The sequence below is a fragment of the Protopterus annectens genome, chromosome 8.part0, assembly GCF_019279795.1.
Source record: "Protopterus annectens isolate FY-2018-M chromosome 8.part0, PAN1.0, whole genome shotgun sequence".
Classification (NCBI taxonomy): domain Eukaryota; kingdom Metazoa; phylum Chordata; order Ceratodontiformes; family Protopteridae; genus Protopterus; species Protopterus annectens.
In genome coordinates this window covers 1,510,525,723-1,510,539,692 of record NC_056741.1, presented here as the reverse complement: position 1 = coordinate 1,510,539,692, position 13,970 = coordinate 1,510,525,723, and the positions used below count along the sequence as shown (strand labels likewise).

General features: G+C 43.9%; 1 protein-coding gene across 1 annotated transcript in view; it reads right to left on the bottom strand.

Annotated features, from left to right (window-relative positions):
- The window catches only part of ARHGAP32 (Rho GTPase activating protein 32), a 3,207,216-nt gene that overhangs the window by 2,720,280 nt on the left and 472,966 nt on the right, over positions 1–13,970 (bottom strand). The window contains exon 4 of the mRNA XM_044081098.1: positions 4,141–4,266. Within this exon, the coding sequence (XP_043937033.1) occupies positions 4,141–4,238 (98 nt within the window). The 5' untranslated portion in view covers positions 4,239–4,266. The remainder of the gene's footprint in view (positions 1–4,140; positions 4,267–13,970) is intronic.

Below are 13,970 nucleotides of genomic sequence, written 5' to 3'. Positions count from 1 at the left end.
TAGGGTTTTGGCGGCAGGGGGTAGAGTGAATGGCAGTCCCTTGTTTTGGTGGCAGGCCTCTGCCCACCAAAGGAACTCTGTCTTTATACAAGGTATGATAGGAATCATTGATTCTAGGTCCTGAGAATGATGGCACCATAGGCTTTTTAGATACCATTGTAGTTTCCTCATATGCAGGAATTAGTAGAATGCAAGAGGCCATGAACCCCAAGGCTTGCAGAATTTTCCTTACAGACAGCCGGGTCTTTGTGGCCAGTAGTTTGAAGTAGGCTGTCAAACGAATTTGTTTCTCTGGCGTGAAGTACGCCATCAGGGAAGTTGTATTCAAGCTTGCTCCCAGGAATACAATTTGTTGACAGGGTACTACATGTGATTTATTTTCGTTTATGGTGTACCCCAGAGAAGTTAGTAATTTCTTTACAAATGCCAGATGATTTAATAGTATTGTCCTGGCTTTCTGCCTGAATTAGACAATCGTTCAGGTATGGGTATATTTGAATATTTCTTTGCCTGCAAAATGCAATGACTGGAGCTAGGCACTTTGTGAATACCCTGTGCACAGTAGATAAGCCAACAAAGGGCAGTGCATGTAGAATGCTCTGAAGCGTAAGTATCTTCTGCAAGATTCCCTTATTGGGATGTGCAGGTAGGCTTCCTTTAAATCCTAAAGGCCTCTGTTGACGTAGGAGCAAGAATTCCCTAAGCCTCTTTTGGAGAGTAATCCTGGCTTTCCCAGTGGAAATGTTCCCTAAGAGTATGCAAAGTTTCACCAAAAGAGAAATCCTCTGGAGGGGAAGCAGAGCGAATGGAGTTCTCTGCATCAGAATCCTCTTGGGTATTTAAGGGCAACTCCTGGTCATTAGAGAAAACAGAAATTTCAGAGTCCTGATCAGAAGAATCAGAAGGAAAATCAGTTCTAGGTCTCTTAGAGGGAGAAGGGTGGGTTTCCCTGATTAGAGTAATAAGGTCTTCAGCCATTCTTATCATTTGTTTTTTAGGCATAGGGGACTTGACCATGCGGTCTGGGTGTCAGTTTTCTAGGCATGGATCGAGTTTTAGGCCTTGAAGAAGAAGGTGGCGTCTGTTTACTATGCAAGTCAGTAGGCCTGAATACATCCTCAGAAGCCGGTGCCTGCACAGCGGCTCCAGACTCATCCAATGTAGAGACATCCACAGGTTCCACAGTCGAAGCATCTCGCAGCATACCGGACTCCGAGTGGGTCTCAGTAGAGGCCTGCGAATCTGAAGTAGCGGGTATCAGGGGCTGCGAAAGCACCTGAGTACCGATGAACTGGCGACTAGCTTAGGAGAAGCATTGTCGGCAGCTTTGGACCTATGCGGACTGTCTCTGTCTTTATCTTTGCGTTTTTTCGGAATGTCGGTAGTCGGGTGGCTTACCGAAGCCATTTCTGGATAATTTAACTTAGTACCAAAATATTTAGATGTGAAAATTAACCAACGACGAACAGTTCGAGGTTTGAATATGGCATAAAATCGACAGGGAGGTACGTCGTGGTCTGGGGCTCAGCAAGGAATGCAGTGCAAATGAAAATCTTTATGAGGTATTTGCTTTCCACAAGAAATGCAATTGTTAACTTTTACTGACATTGGTTTAGAGCAAGAAAAAGGTTCCCCAACAGGGTACTTAGCTGAAAAGACTTTGGATCTGAAACTCGAAAACGAAAATTTCAGGAGTCGGCCAACCAGCACTTGCAAGCTGCTTCAGGCACTGCATAGCAAGAAAGACTGATGTAATGGTGTCAGCTGCATGCTTTATACCCCTGACTACCTGACGTCATGGAAGATGAGACAGCTACCAACGTAGGACCCAAGACTTTGATAATCAGGCTGACTGAGGGCTACCTGCAAGCAGATAACCTAAATGTAATGACTGCAACAGTGAAACATGAAGAATATCTTATAGTTATATGCCTTTAAATACAAGCTGGAAGCAAGAGGACGTAGAAGAATAATCCCGTCTCCAAGACAGGAGGAAGAGAATCACATGGTAGAACTACAATCCTCTGCTGCTCTTTCTTTATGAACTATGGTCACAAATTCTGTCCTGTATTCCTTTAGGGACAAAGAACACTGTCCATGTAAAAGCATAGGGCAGGATTTCCAAGCACTTCCCATTCAAGCAATTAACTTTGCAGCACCCTCTTCTGTACCACTACACAAGAAGCACACAGCAGAATACTGTCTCAGATTGCTGTAAGAAAAAAGTAAAATATGGAACCATGTTCTGCACTCCTGCACTGGTAAAGAACAATGCAGATCCTCACCTTGCACTTAATAAAAAAGCTTGGCACTCGATTCTATTCAGAACCTTACCAAGCATTTCTGTACCGAGGGAGATGACAGGGTGGAAAGTAGAAATATATAACTCATCAGGTCAAAATAAGGGCATCTGCACACTTTAGTGAAGTGTGTGTGTGTGTGTGTGTGTGTGTGTGTGTGTGTGTGTGTGTGTGTGTGGTTAGTGCTTACTTTTTTGGTTGGGTAGCTTTACTGACACTGCTTTATACTACAATGGAAATAAGACCACCACAGTGCACAACACTACTATAGTCAACATTTATAAACTAGTTTTACATGAAACAAGTAAAACAAAGCAAAGTATAGCCTGCTAACTAAACAGCAACTGCTTATCAATTTATGAAGCCTTCAGTGACAATTACTCAAAAGTACTTTTGTCAGCATACAATCTACCCTGACCTGCAAAGCTTCCAAATATAATGAACACAAATCTCTGTGGTATCAATATGGTTAAGGTCATTTCACTTTCAGTGAAAATGCAGTGCTTCTGTGTCATTTTGTACAACAGGCAATTAACGGACACCCAAAACAATTAAACTAGACCAGGGTAAATCCCAAGTCAATGACCTCAGTATCTTCAAAATCAACATCAGTCTCCATAAGACCAAATCAGAGCTTCAACAAGGGGACAGGTTTCAATACCAAGAAAGTAGCATTTGAATATTTGTCGATATATTCTCAAAAAGCTAACACTCAGTAGACATTTCACAATACACATCAACTCCAAAAGAAACCCCCTCCCCCCCACCTTGTTCATAGACCTGGACATCATTTAAATCCATGATACCATGCCTAACGCATGTTCTCAGCTGATGCCAGTAACTTCACCTGCATGAAATCTGAAAATTATTCCCCAACCTGTATACAGGTGGGTACTGAAAGATGTGAAGGACTGACACAGTCTGGCCTAATAAGATGAAACACCACGGTTGACAGAAGCACTGCTGTGTTCCACAGTACACACGGAAAGAGCAGGGATGCAGGACAGGCAAGCTTGCCTCCACACCTGATGCATCCCTCTGAGCACCACCCACAGTCAGTCTCTCACTCAAACTCATAAACCCTGCTTACTGCAAAGTTGTCTACCAGACACTCATTTTACTTCAACCAGTTAAACCTGCAGTACTCTATAATCTCACTCCTAAGGCTGCCACACCAGCAAAGCAAGAGGTGACACCAGAGAAGTCTGTGCAGGCTGGGAAATTACTCCTTTCTGTGCAACTCTATAGCACTGCAATCTCTATGTACTTGGAAAGAGAACATAAAACATGTACCCACATGCAAGTAGACACACTAGTAGGCGTATACAAAGAGAAAAAAGAAAGAATTTCGCTTCATGGAGTGAGTCATGAGACAAACTGCACCTTTAGACGCTAGAGTACAGGATTATTCTTTACATGAAGAATCTACTAGAAAATGTGAAGCAACACAATATACTGGCAGGTAAATATTCCAAAAGGGACCTACAACTCACATGCAACCTTAAATGCAACACAATCTCAAAATATGGAGGAAAAAAAAGAAATCTTAGCAGAAACTACCGAGTCATGCTTTCAACATAAATAAGACGTCAGAACTTAACATCTAGGTTATTAAAGACCACAGCTGCTACAACAAGAAAACAGATGTACTACTTATTTTTGGAAACTATATTTTCATCCATTTGACTTATTTTAGTATGTATATCCCACACCAGGAAAAAGTATGATACAGAGATCAACAACCTTTACAGTCCGTCTTTTCAGGTTTATGCTTTCACTTCAGGAAGAAAAACATTTGTTTATTTAATGCACATCTGAGAAAAATAACAAATGTACTGACCTCTCAGCCTCATCAGCATGGACTCTGGTTCCCAGTATCCCCGCTGTGACAGCAGCTGCATAGGCACTGGGAAGAGCGGCTCCAGATCCTCCCTCCATGTTGCACACACACCACAGGAGCAAGCGGCTACAAGGGGAATGAGAGAGAGAGAGACAGGAAAGGCTGCTGTTAATGTCCAGACTTCTTACAGCACACTAAAGCAGCTTGCTTTACACTGGCATATTGCAAGGGAAATATTTACTGCATAACTTCTACTCCAATGATAGAACACACTCACCAAAATACATCATGAGAGAGTAGAAAACAGTTTTTAATACTGCCGACTTGTTTCTGCTTACTGATACAGACTCTCTTTCTGCAGCAACCACTGCTGCCCCAGCAGTAACCCCTTCAAGGCTGAGGCAAACTAGTAAGGCAAAGGAAGAATGACGGCACATTAAAGCCGGTCTCATTCTCAATCTTATAACACTGCAAAATACCTTTTCCAGAACATTTTTCTCACTTTAGCTGAAAGGCATAAAAACACCAGACACTACAACAAAGCTCATCTGGCAAAGCTGAACTCTATTACAAATTTATTAGGTTATCAAGTCTATTTATGATAATACATATTTTTCCCAAAAAATCTGCTATATTCCAGGAGACTACAGAATTCAATGAACCAACCTTAAAAAATGCACTAACTTGCAAAGGACAAATTACCTCACACTTCAAAGTGGGTTACTGTACTCATCTTGCCTTAAAGTGTCTACTATAACGGCCTATGGTGTCTGGCATATAGTCAATTAACAAGACATGATTGGTTACGTATCACTGAAAGTTATTATAAACCTTGCAGTGGGCTGAAATTAAAAATGTCCTTTCAACCATTTCCTTCCCAAACCAGATGTTATTTCAAAGAAGACAACTCTAGACAGCCTTACTGGTATATAAAACAGCCTATTTTTAACAATGTAATACATTTTCCATGTGCCTGCTGATCAGCCCATCCACTGACCAAAATAGCATATTCAATTGTCCCTGGACAACAGCTAACTGTAGAAGATCATCATCAAAGCAGCCACCATATTTTTAAACAATGCCCCAACTCAAGTACCCTGCAGCAGTCCTGACAAGCTGGTCTCAGTGCTGGCCCAAGCACCTGTTCAATTCTATGCCTACTTCAGAGGAGACATTAAAACAAAACCATACCAAATTGAACTAAGACGCTCTCCTCCAAAAAAAAGGAAGCCAATCGGATTGGTCCCCAGCCATCAATGAACTCCACAACAGAAGGAAGAAACTGCTGCAGCAAAAAATGAAGTCACAAGACTGGAAAAAGTAGAGTTGTGTACACTTACCATAAATGTAGATGTTAGACTGTATTCACTCTTGCAGTCATCACTTGTGGGTTATTCCTGCTGAGTAGCCCTCAGTCGGCCCGAATACCAGAATAAAGCTTTTTCCCCTGAGCCAGCTGCTGTTGCCTGCGGACTGACATCAGGTCGTCAGTGGTATAAAGGAGAGCAGCCGGTGCCATTGCACCAGTCTGTCTTGCCCTAACCTGTAGGAACACCTTGAGGAAATGTTTAAAGAGGCTGTGGAGGCCCAAGGCCACAAGTATGGCAGTTAATCTCCAAAAAGGACAAGATTAAGGGGGAAGGTGGGAGGGAAAATAGGACTGCAACAGTGAATACACTCAAACATCTACATTTATGGTAAGTGTACACAAATGTACTATGTTCTTCATGTTTCACTGTTGCAGTCATCACTTGTGGGAGGATTCCCAATGCTGAGGAAAAGGAGAATGGAAGTATGAAATTCCTAGGATTGAGCTAGCATGCCTTGCAGAACTGCAGAGACAAAGCCTGCCCGAGCCCTGGAGAACAGAAGCAGGTGGTAGTGTTTGGTGAAGGTGTGGACCGAGGTCCAAGCGGCAGTTCCAGGATGTCCCTGGTGGGTACTCATCTAAGGAAGACAGTGGAAGTAGAGGCTGCCCTAGTGGAATGTGTTCTGATAGATTTAGGAGGAGCTTTTCCATGAGAAGTGTAGCAGAATTGTATGCAGTGAGATATCCACTTGGAAATGGTCTGTTTAGAGATAAGCTTCCCCTTTTTTCCTGTGACTAAGGCAACCAGCAGTTGATTAGTCTTCCAAATGCACTTTGTTCTGTCCAGGTAGTATCTTAACTGTCTGTGGACATCCAGTGTGTGCAGAATTATCTCCCCTTTATTCTAAGGGTTTAGAAAAAGGGTGGGGTAATGAATAGCCTGGTTTAGGGTCACATCTGATACTACCTATGGCATGAATGAGGGATTAGCACTGAGACACCCTGTCTGCATAGCAGATAATGAAGAGTTCAGTGGTCATAAGTGCTTGAAGTTCTGACACCCTCCTAGCTGAAGTAATAGCAAAGAGGAAGCCGGTCTTCCAGGAAAAGTGTTTTAGGTCTGCTGATGCAGCTGGTTCGAAGGGAGGCAATGTCAGTTTTTCTAAGACATAGTTCAGGTCCCAGGCTGGAGTGGGTGCCCTTCTAGGGGGCCTAATGTTAAATATACCTCTGAGGAATTGTTTAATCAAAGGGTGAGAGAAGACAGGCTGTTCAGCATGAAAGTGTGCTGAAATGGCTGAGGCATGGATTTTTATGGAGGAAAAGGAGAGGCCCTTGTTATGTAGCTCCGCTAGGTAGTCCAGAATAAGTGGAAGGGACAGCTGGGACCTTTAGATAGGCACCAGGACTTGAATCTTTTCCATTTCTCTGAGTAAGATTTCCTGGTGCTGGGCCTTCTGGCTTCCTTAATAATGTCTAGGCCCTGCTTGCTCTGGCCACCAAAGAAACTGGTCCCTGGGGGATAAAATATGCAGAAAGTTTGAGTGTGTGCAGGTTTGGATGTAGAATCTCCCCTCTGGCTTGGGTCAGGGGGGTCTGCAGTTAATGGCAGGGGCCTATAAGACTCCTTGGTCAAGCTGAGCAGCAAGGGGTACCAATGTTGCCTGGGCCAATCTAGTGCTATAAGGATGGCTTTTGGTCCTTCCTGCCTTATTCTGAGCAGTACCCTTGGGAGCAAGGGTGGGGGATGCATAAATAAAGAGATTGGTCCACTGGAATGAAAGAACATCGACTTTCCAAGCTATGGAGTGGAACTCCCTTGTGCAAAACTTTTGGAGCTGATTGTTGTGTTGGGAGGCTAAGAGGTCCACCTCCGGTGTCCCCCAGGCCTGGGTGATTTGGAGGAATGTCCCCTTCTGGAGGTTCCACTCGTGGGGGTCTAAGTAGTTTCTGCTTAGATGGTCTGCTAGGGTGTTGTTTACTCCTGGGATGTACTGGGCTATCAGGTGTAGGCCCATGGAAGAGGCTGTCTGCCAGAGGGTCATGGCTAGTCTGCAGACAGGGTAGGGGGTGTATCCCTCCCTGCTTGTTGATGTACCACGACTGTGGTATTGTCTGTTTTTATGAGGAGGACCCCCTGGTTTTAGGTGGTCTTGGAAGGATGTGATAGCCTTGTGAACTGCAATCATTTCTTTTAGGTTGATGTGCCAATGAAGGTGCCTGAGGTCCCAATAGTCTTTGGTGCACCGGGTGTCTAAATGAGCGGCCCACGCTAGGTCTGAGGCATCTGTGGTGATAGTCTGACCTTGTGGTAGGTAGGTGAAGGGAAGGCCCTTGTTCTGAGTGCAGGCCTTTGGTCACCAAAGAAACTAGTCCCTTATGAATGGAATGAGGGGGAGAGTGGTCTCCATAGATTGTGAGTGTTGGCACCAAAGGTTCTTTAGGAACCACTGGAGTTTTCTCATGTGCAGCCTGGCTAGGGGGATCATTAGAATGCAGGATGACATGTAACCCACTGCCTGCAGAATTTTCCTTGTTGTGAGTTTTTTTCTGAGAGCTAACTGGGAAAAGTAATTTGGCAGAAAGCTTTGTTTTTCTGGTGAGAGGAAGGCTGTCTGGGAGGCTGTGTCCAGGAGTGCACCCAAGAAGGTGATCTGCCTGGAGGGGTTTAGTTTTGATTTTTAACTGTTGATAGTGAACCCAAGAGAGGTTAGGGTTGCTTGTACAAAGGGCAGGTCCTGTAATAACTTCTCTTTGTTGTCTGCTTGTATTAGGCAGTCGTCCAGATAAGGGTAAATCTGGATGTTTTGCTGTCTGCAGAAGGCAACCACTGGGGCCAGGCATTTTGTGAAGACCATGGGAGCCGTAGATAAGCCAAAGGGTAGCGCAGAGAATTGAAAATGTTGTGAACCTGCTCTGAAGCGTAGGTATTTTCTGTAAGACTCCCTTATGGGTATATGAAGGTAGGCATCCTTCAGGTCTAGAGTGGCTAGCCATGCATTTTTGCCCAGCATTGGCAAAAGTTTTTGAAGAGTTAGCATTTTGAATTTTGGGACCTCTAGCAAGGTGTTTATAGAGTGGATAGGTTGAGGATGGGTCGCCAAGTGTCTTCTTTCCTTGGCACTAGCAACAGAGTCTGGAGTAAAATCCTTTTCCTGCTTGCTCCTGTGGTACAGGCTCCACTGCCCCTTGGGGCATGGGAGTATGTGCACTTGTTTTAATGCTTCTGCTCACTGATTTAGAGATAGATTTGGATAACCTGATAAGGTTGGGACTTGCGGGAAGCTACATTTGTAGCCCTGGAAAATGATTTGTAAAACCCATTGGTCCTTTGTTACAGACAGACAAGTTTGTAGAGGGATAGCCTTCCTCCTAACCTTTGATGGGAGGTGGGGTAGGAGTCGTTGGACGTTCTTAGAGTAGTGAGTGGACTTAACTCCCTGCTGTGGGAGTGGTGGAGGGCCACTGTTAGTTCTTCGCTGGCCTTGGTTTTGTGGACTAACTGGTCTGTCCCTGCGAGGCCTCCCTTGAGCCTGTCTGTTGGTGGCTGGGAAAGACCAGTGCTTAGAGGGAAAGTTTCTGCGGAATCTGGGAGGTTGAACTTGGAAGTGGAAGAAGTCTTACTGTTTGCATAGATTTAGCTTTATCCTCCATCTTTTTGATTACCTCCTCTGCTTTTGATCCAAACAAGAGGTCTTTATCCAGGGGGGCATCAAGTAGTCTAGATTTTACATGATCAGGCAGTGGCTGTTCCTTTAGCCATGTGTTCCTCCTAATGACTGAACCTGCCACAATAGCCCTACTTGAGGCTTCTAGGGCATCAAATCCACAGTGTATGGAGTGTTTAGCTACTTGAGAAGAAGAGTGCAGAAGATCTACTAACTTCTTGGAAGTATTAGTATCAGGTAAAGATGAAATTTTTTGTTTTGCAAGTTTCAAGGATTGCTGTTGATATTTTAGCATATGGAACTGGCAGTTAAGAGCTCTAATAGCTAAAGTTAAGGAGGTGTACACTTTCTTACCCCATCTGTCTAGTGCTCTTGAGTCCTTGTCAAAGGGAACTGGGTTTTTTGATGAGTTAGCCTTGGCCCCTCTGGGCCCCGATGTGATGATCTCTGGGTTTGCTGCAAGGTTTTTAAACAAACAATTATGTGAATCAGGCACCCTGTAGTACCTATCAGCTTTTTAGGAGCAGGGTTAGGGTATCAGGGGTGAGGCTAGAGTCATTGAAATCATCATCCACCACATCCAGAATAGGAGGGATGGCCAAGGGTCTGTGCTGAGGAAGGTCTAGAAATTCTCTTAGTCTTTTCTTAGACTGAGGATAATCTCGGGCTTCCTAGTGGAAATGCTTTGAGTGTGTGTAGTGTTTCCCTACATGAAAGATCCTGGGGGGGGGGGACAGAAGGAGTAGATTCCTCTGCATCAGAATCCTCAAAGGAGGTGAGAGGTTGCTGTTCCTCATCTAAATCAAGGTAGTCTGAAATTTATGAATCCAGTTGTGTGTGAACTTCAGGGGAAGTATCCCTTTTTCTTTTAGAAGGAGTGGTATGATGGCTACCCCTGATGAAAGTGATGAGGTCCTCCACCATTTTCAGTAACGGCATCTGAGGTGGTGAAGGAGGAGTGGGATGACGAATAGACACTGGTTTCTTAGGGGTGATCTTGCTTTTAGACCTTAATAAATCCATCTGTCATTGGGATGCAGTGGTCAGAGGTGAAGACGTCTGTTTCTGCCTTGAATCGGTTGTGGTGGTGAAGGAGGAGTAGGATGACGAATAGACACTGGTTTCTTAGGGGTGGTCTTGCTTTTAGACCTTAATAAATCCATCTGTCATTGGGATGCAGTGGTCAGAGGTGAAGACGTCTGTTTCTGCCTTGAATCGGTTGTGCAAAGAGCCTCCTCGGAACACGGTACCTGCATAGCAGCTCTGGACCCAACCGAAGTGGAGACAACAGAGGGATCAGATTAAGTATTCCCTAGTGGAATACTGGACTCCGAAAGGGTCTTGGTAGAGGCCTGCAAAGGAAACGAGTTGGGCATCAGTGGCTGTGAAAGCGCCTCACTGAATTCCTGAGACCTGACAACTTGCTTCTGGGATGGGTCGTCAGCAAGCTTAAGTTTGTGTGGTCTGTCCCTCTCTATCTTTTTGTTTTTTGGGAATATCCGCAGACTGTTGACCAATGGATGCCATTTTGTAATGCGAGGAACTACTTCAGAAATGCCTGGCTACAAATTCAGCTCTATGGCAAATAGTCCCAGAATTGAAAAGTGTGCAGAACCGACAATGGGGGGGGGGGGTCATGGTCTGGGCCTAGATAAGTAATGCACAAAGTATGGAAGTCTCGGTGTGGTAATTATTTTCCACAGCGGAGACAATTATTGACTTTTTCTGACACTGGTTAGTGCAAGAAAAAAGGTCCCCAAATGGGGTACTTAGCTTTAGTCATTTTCGGAAGCAACTTCCACTCTGGCAAAAATAGACCTGCACACACGCAAACTGCTTTTGCTTCGGGCTCCACGACAAGAAAGACTGATGTAATGGCACCGGCTGCTCTCCTTTATAACACTGACAACCTGACGTCAGTCTGCAGACAACAGCAGCCGGCGCAGGTGAAAAGCTTTACTCTGGTATTTGGCCCGACTGAGGGCTATCAAGCAGGGATAACCCACAAGTGATGACTGCAATAGTGAAACACAAAGAATCAATCTCAACAAAAAGCCGAGATGCCTCATCAAATCCTCTAAAGCCAGCTATGAAGGCAGAATTGTGACCTACACCAAAAACAACGAAAAAGCCTTCTATAGCTATATCAAAAACCTCAAAGACAATACCCAGATTTGCTCTGAGTTACTGCACAATGGCATTTCCTATACCGATCCAACAGATCTAGCCAACATACTGGCTGACAGATTCAGTGCCAAGTTTACCCCCCCCCCCCCAAGGGCCCAATCACAATACCAGATGAAAGCCTGGTACCACCATTTCTGCAGCACAGACAAAAGCTGCACTGTCCAAAACCACGATGGACCTGATAATATCCCTGGCTGCATCCTACATGAGCTACAAAATGAACTGGCACCACATGTGTGCCCTGTTCAATCACAGCCTTACCTCAGGTATGTCCCTAACAAATAACGGACTGCTACAGTCTTCCCACTGCATAAAGGGTGAGCAACTATAGACCCTGGGCACTATCACCCCATTAGCCTGACAAGCCTGGTATGCAAAGTTACGGAGCGCATCATCATGTACCTGCTTAAAGATATAGTCAAGCTCCAAACTCTTGACCCCACACAGTTTGGCTTTGTCAAGGGGAGATCCTGCCTGCTGAACCTTGATGACTTATTTGAGGCAGTCACCAAGGCTGTGGATGAGGGTAGCCAGGTTTTTTGTGCTAAGGTTGAGAGCTATGGTGAGAACTGAATTCACTGAATATGTCTGGGGGGCTGTATTCCTCCATTACTGGCTTTGTTCAAGTGTTTTGTTCTAAGAGGTTGACAGCTATGTTGAGAACTGAATTCACTAAATGGTAGCCATTTATGTCTGTCTTCCTTTCTTTCACAAAACAGCTGATTTGGCATAGTAGTATGTTGCTCTGACTGTTTTGCACAGGGTCCTGCGTTCAAGTCTTGGTAGTGAAATGTATGGTGGTAACGCAGCATTTTATTCTAGCACCTTTCCAACATTATACAAGCAATGTTTAAAATGTGTTCCTGGTTTTGAGGCTTTTGTCCCCCCGCAATAAATTGTGGCTTTTTCCAGTTTTCTTGTGCTGCAAAGTTCAGAGATACAGCTGAGTGTGGAGTAGATTTTACAAGGAGCTGAGAGCTGCAGGGTAACAAAAGTTTAGTGCTGCTTATGGTGAGTCTGCTTGCATTGTTAATAGTACAACAGGTAATGTACTTGCTTTTGATGCAGAAGGCTGTGGGTTCTACTCCCACAGTAGATAGATGCATTGCTGATACTGTACTGCGTTGTAAATGGGGTGGATGCTGCAGTCCTTTTTGGTCGAAGATGCCAAGTATCTATGAACCTGTTATTAGTTTGCCATCCATTCCCTATTGCAATATTACCAGCAATTTATTCCTTAAGGGCAACAGGCATTTTATTTGTAGATGAAACAATGAAATATAAAGTTGTTTGCTAGCAGCAACCTCTTCATTAGTTACAGATCTATTCAATGTGGAATTATTTTGATGACTTTTACTTCTTCAGAGGATTGTGCATATTTACTGATACTGGTGGACTGTAGAAGTTTGAGTAGACTTTTATGATGGAAATATTCTGAATTGGGCAGTTTTGTCATTATCGGTGCATGCATTTTGTTTCATTGTTTACTGGAAAAATGTTCAAAACAATACATTTAAAATGCCCTCTAACAATTGTACTGTACAAGGAATATAATTTAATACAATCTGGAATGTGCATCAAAGAAGCCGGGGTGGTGCAGGGGTAGCATTGTCACCTCACAGCAAGAGGTACTCCCGTTCGATTCTCGACTGGAGTGCCTTCTGTGTGGAGTCTGCATGTCCTCCCTGCTGTAGAGTGGCATTCGAAAGACATGCGTGAATAGGTGTGCCTTCGTTAAAGGTTGGGTGTCGGGCTGGCAACTCGGCACCGTAAAAATCTACTGCCGATCATTAGTGGACCAGACTTCTGCTCTGGCGACCCCTAACCAGGAAAAGCCAAAAGAAGAAGGAAGGTACATCAAAGAGCATATGTATGTTTCATGAGCAATGGGCTTATGATTTAAAAACAGCCCAAAGTTAATCTTTATCTGCCACTAGCAAAATGTCATTTCTTTGAATGTGGGTTTCAATGCTGTTTCAATGAATGTGAGTTTCAAGGGCAGATAAGTTTTAATGCTAAGTCTATTTTCATTGTGAGACTGCATTGCTTTGTTTAGCAGATATCTATTAGTGTTTGTGCTGTAAAATGCTAAATAAAACTTTCAAATGAAATCCAAATCATTGCAGAAGTAAAGCAGTATGCACATTACAGTGTTTACGGTAAATGGGGCAAAATAACCAAGGAATGGGACATTGGAATGGCTGCAGGGGGAAGCTCCATTCAACTGTGATCTTGTGAGGGGGGGTAGGGCAGCAAACTCAAAGACAGCCCCGGCTGAACTATACCTCTCAAATGTCCTGATGAATTAATAGAGGTTTGCTTCTTATTTTTGGTTTGTTCCTCATAAAATTTGTGGTTTTCCGGCAAATCACTTAGGAATGAAGTCACTAAACAATGACAGACATTGAGTTTCAGACATCAAAACCTTCAGACAAATGCATGCTAAAGCAAGACCTGCTATTCTATCAACTGTCTTAAGTTTATACAAGAGCAATTTTTAGTACTGTTTGTATGTTCCCCCAATATATTTGGTCTTGTACAGATGTCCTGCATTAAGAGGTTGAGAGGTATGTGCAAATAAAACGCTTTATAGAATTAGGAATATCCAAACCTCTCAACTGTCCCCATTTTTGGCTCAAAATGTTGCCCTCCCCCTAATAATCCCT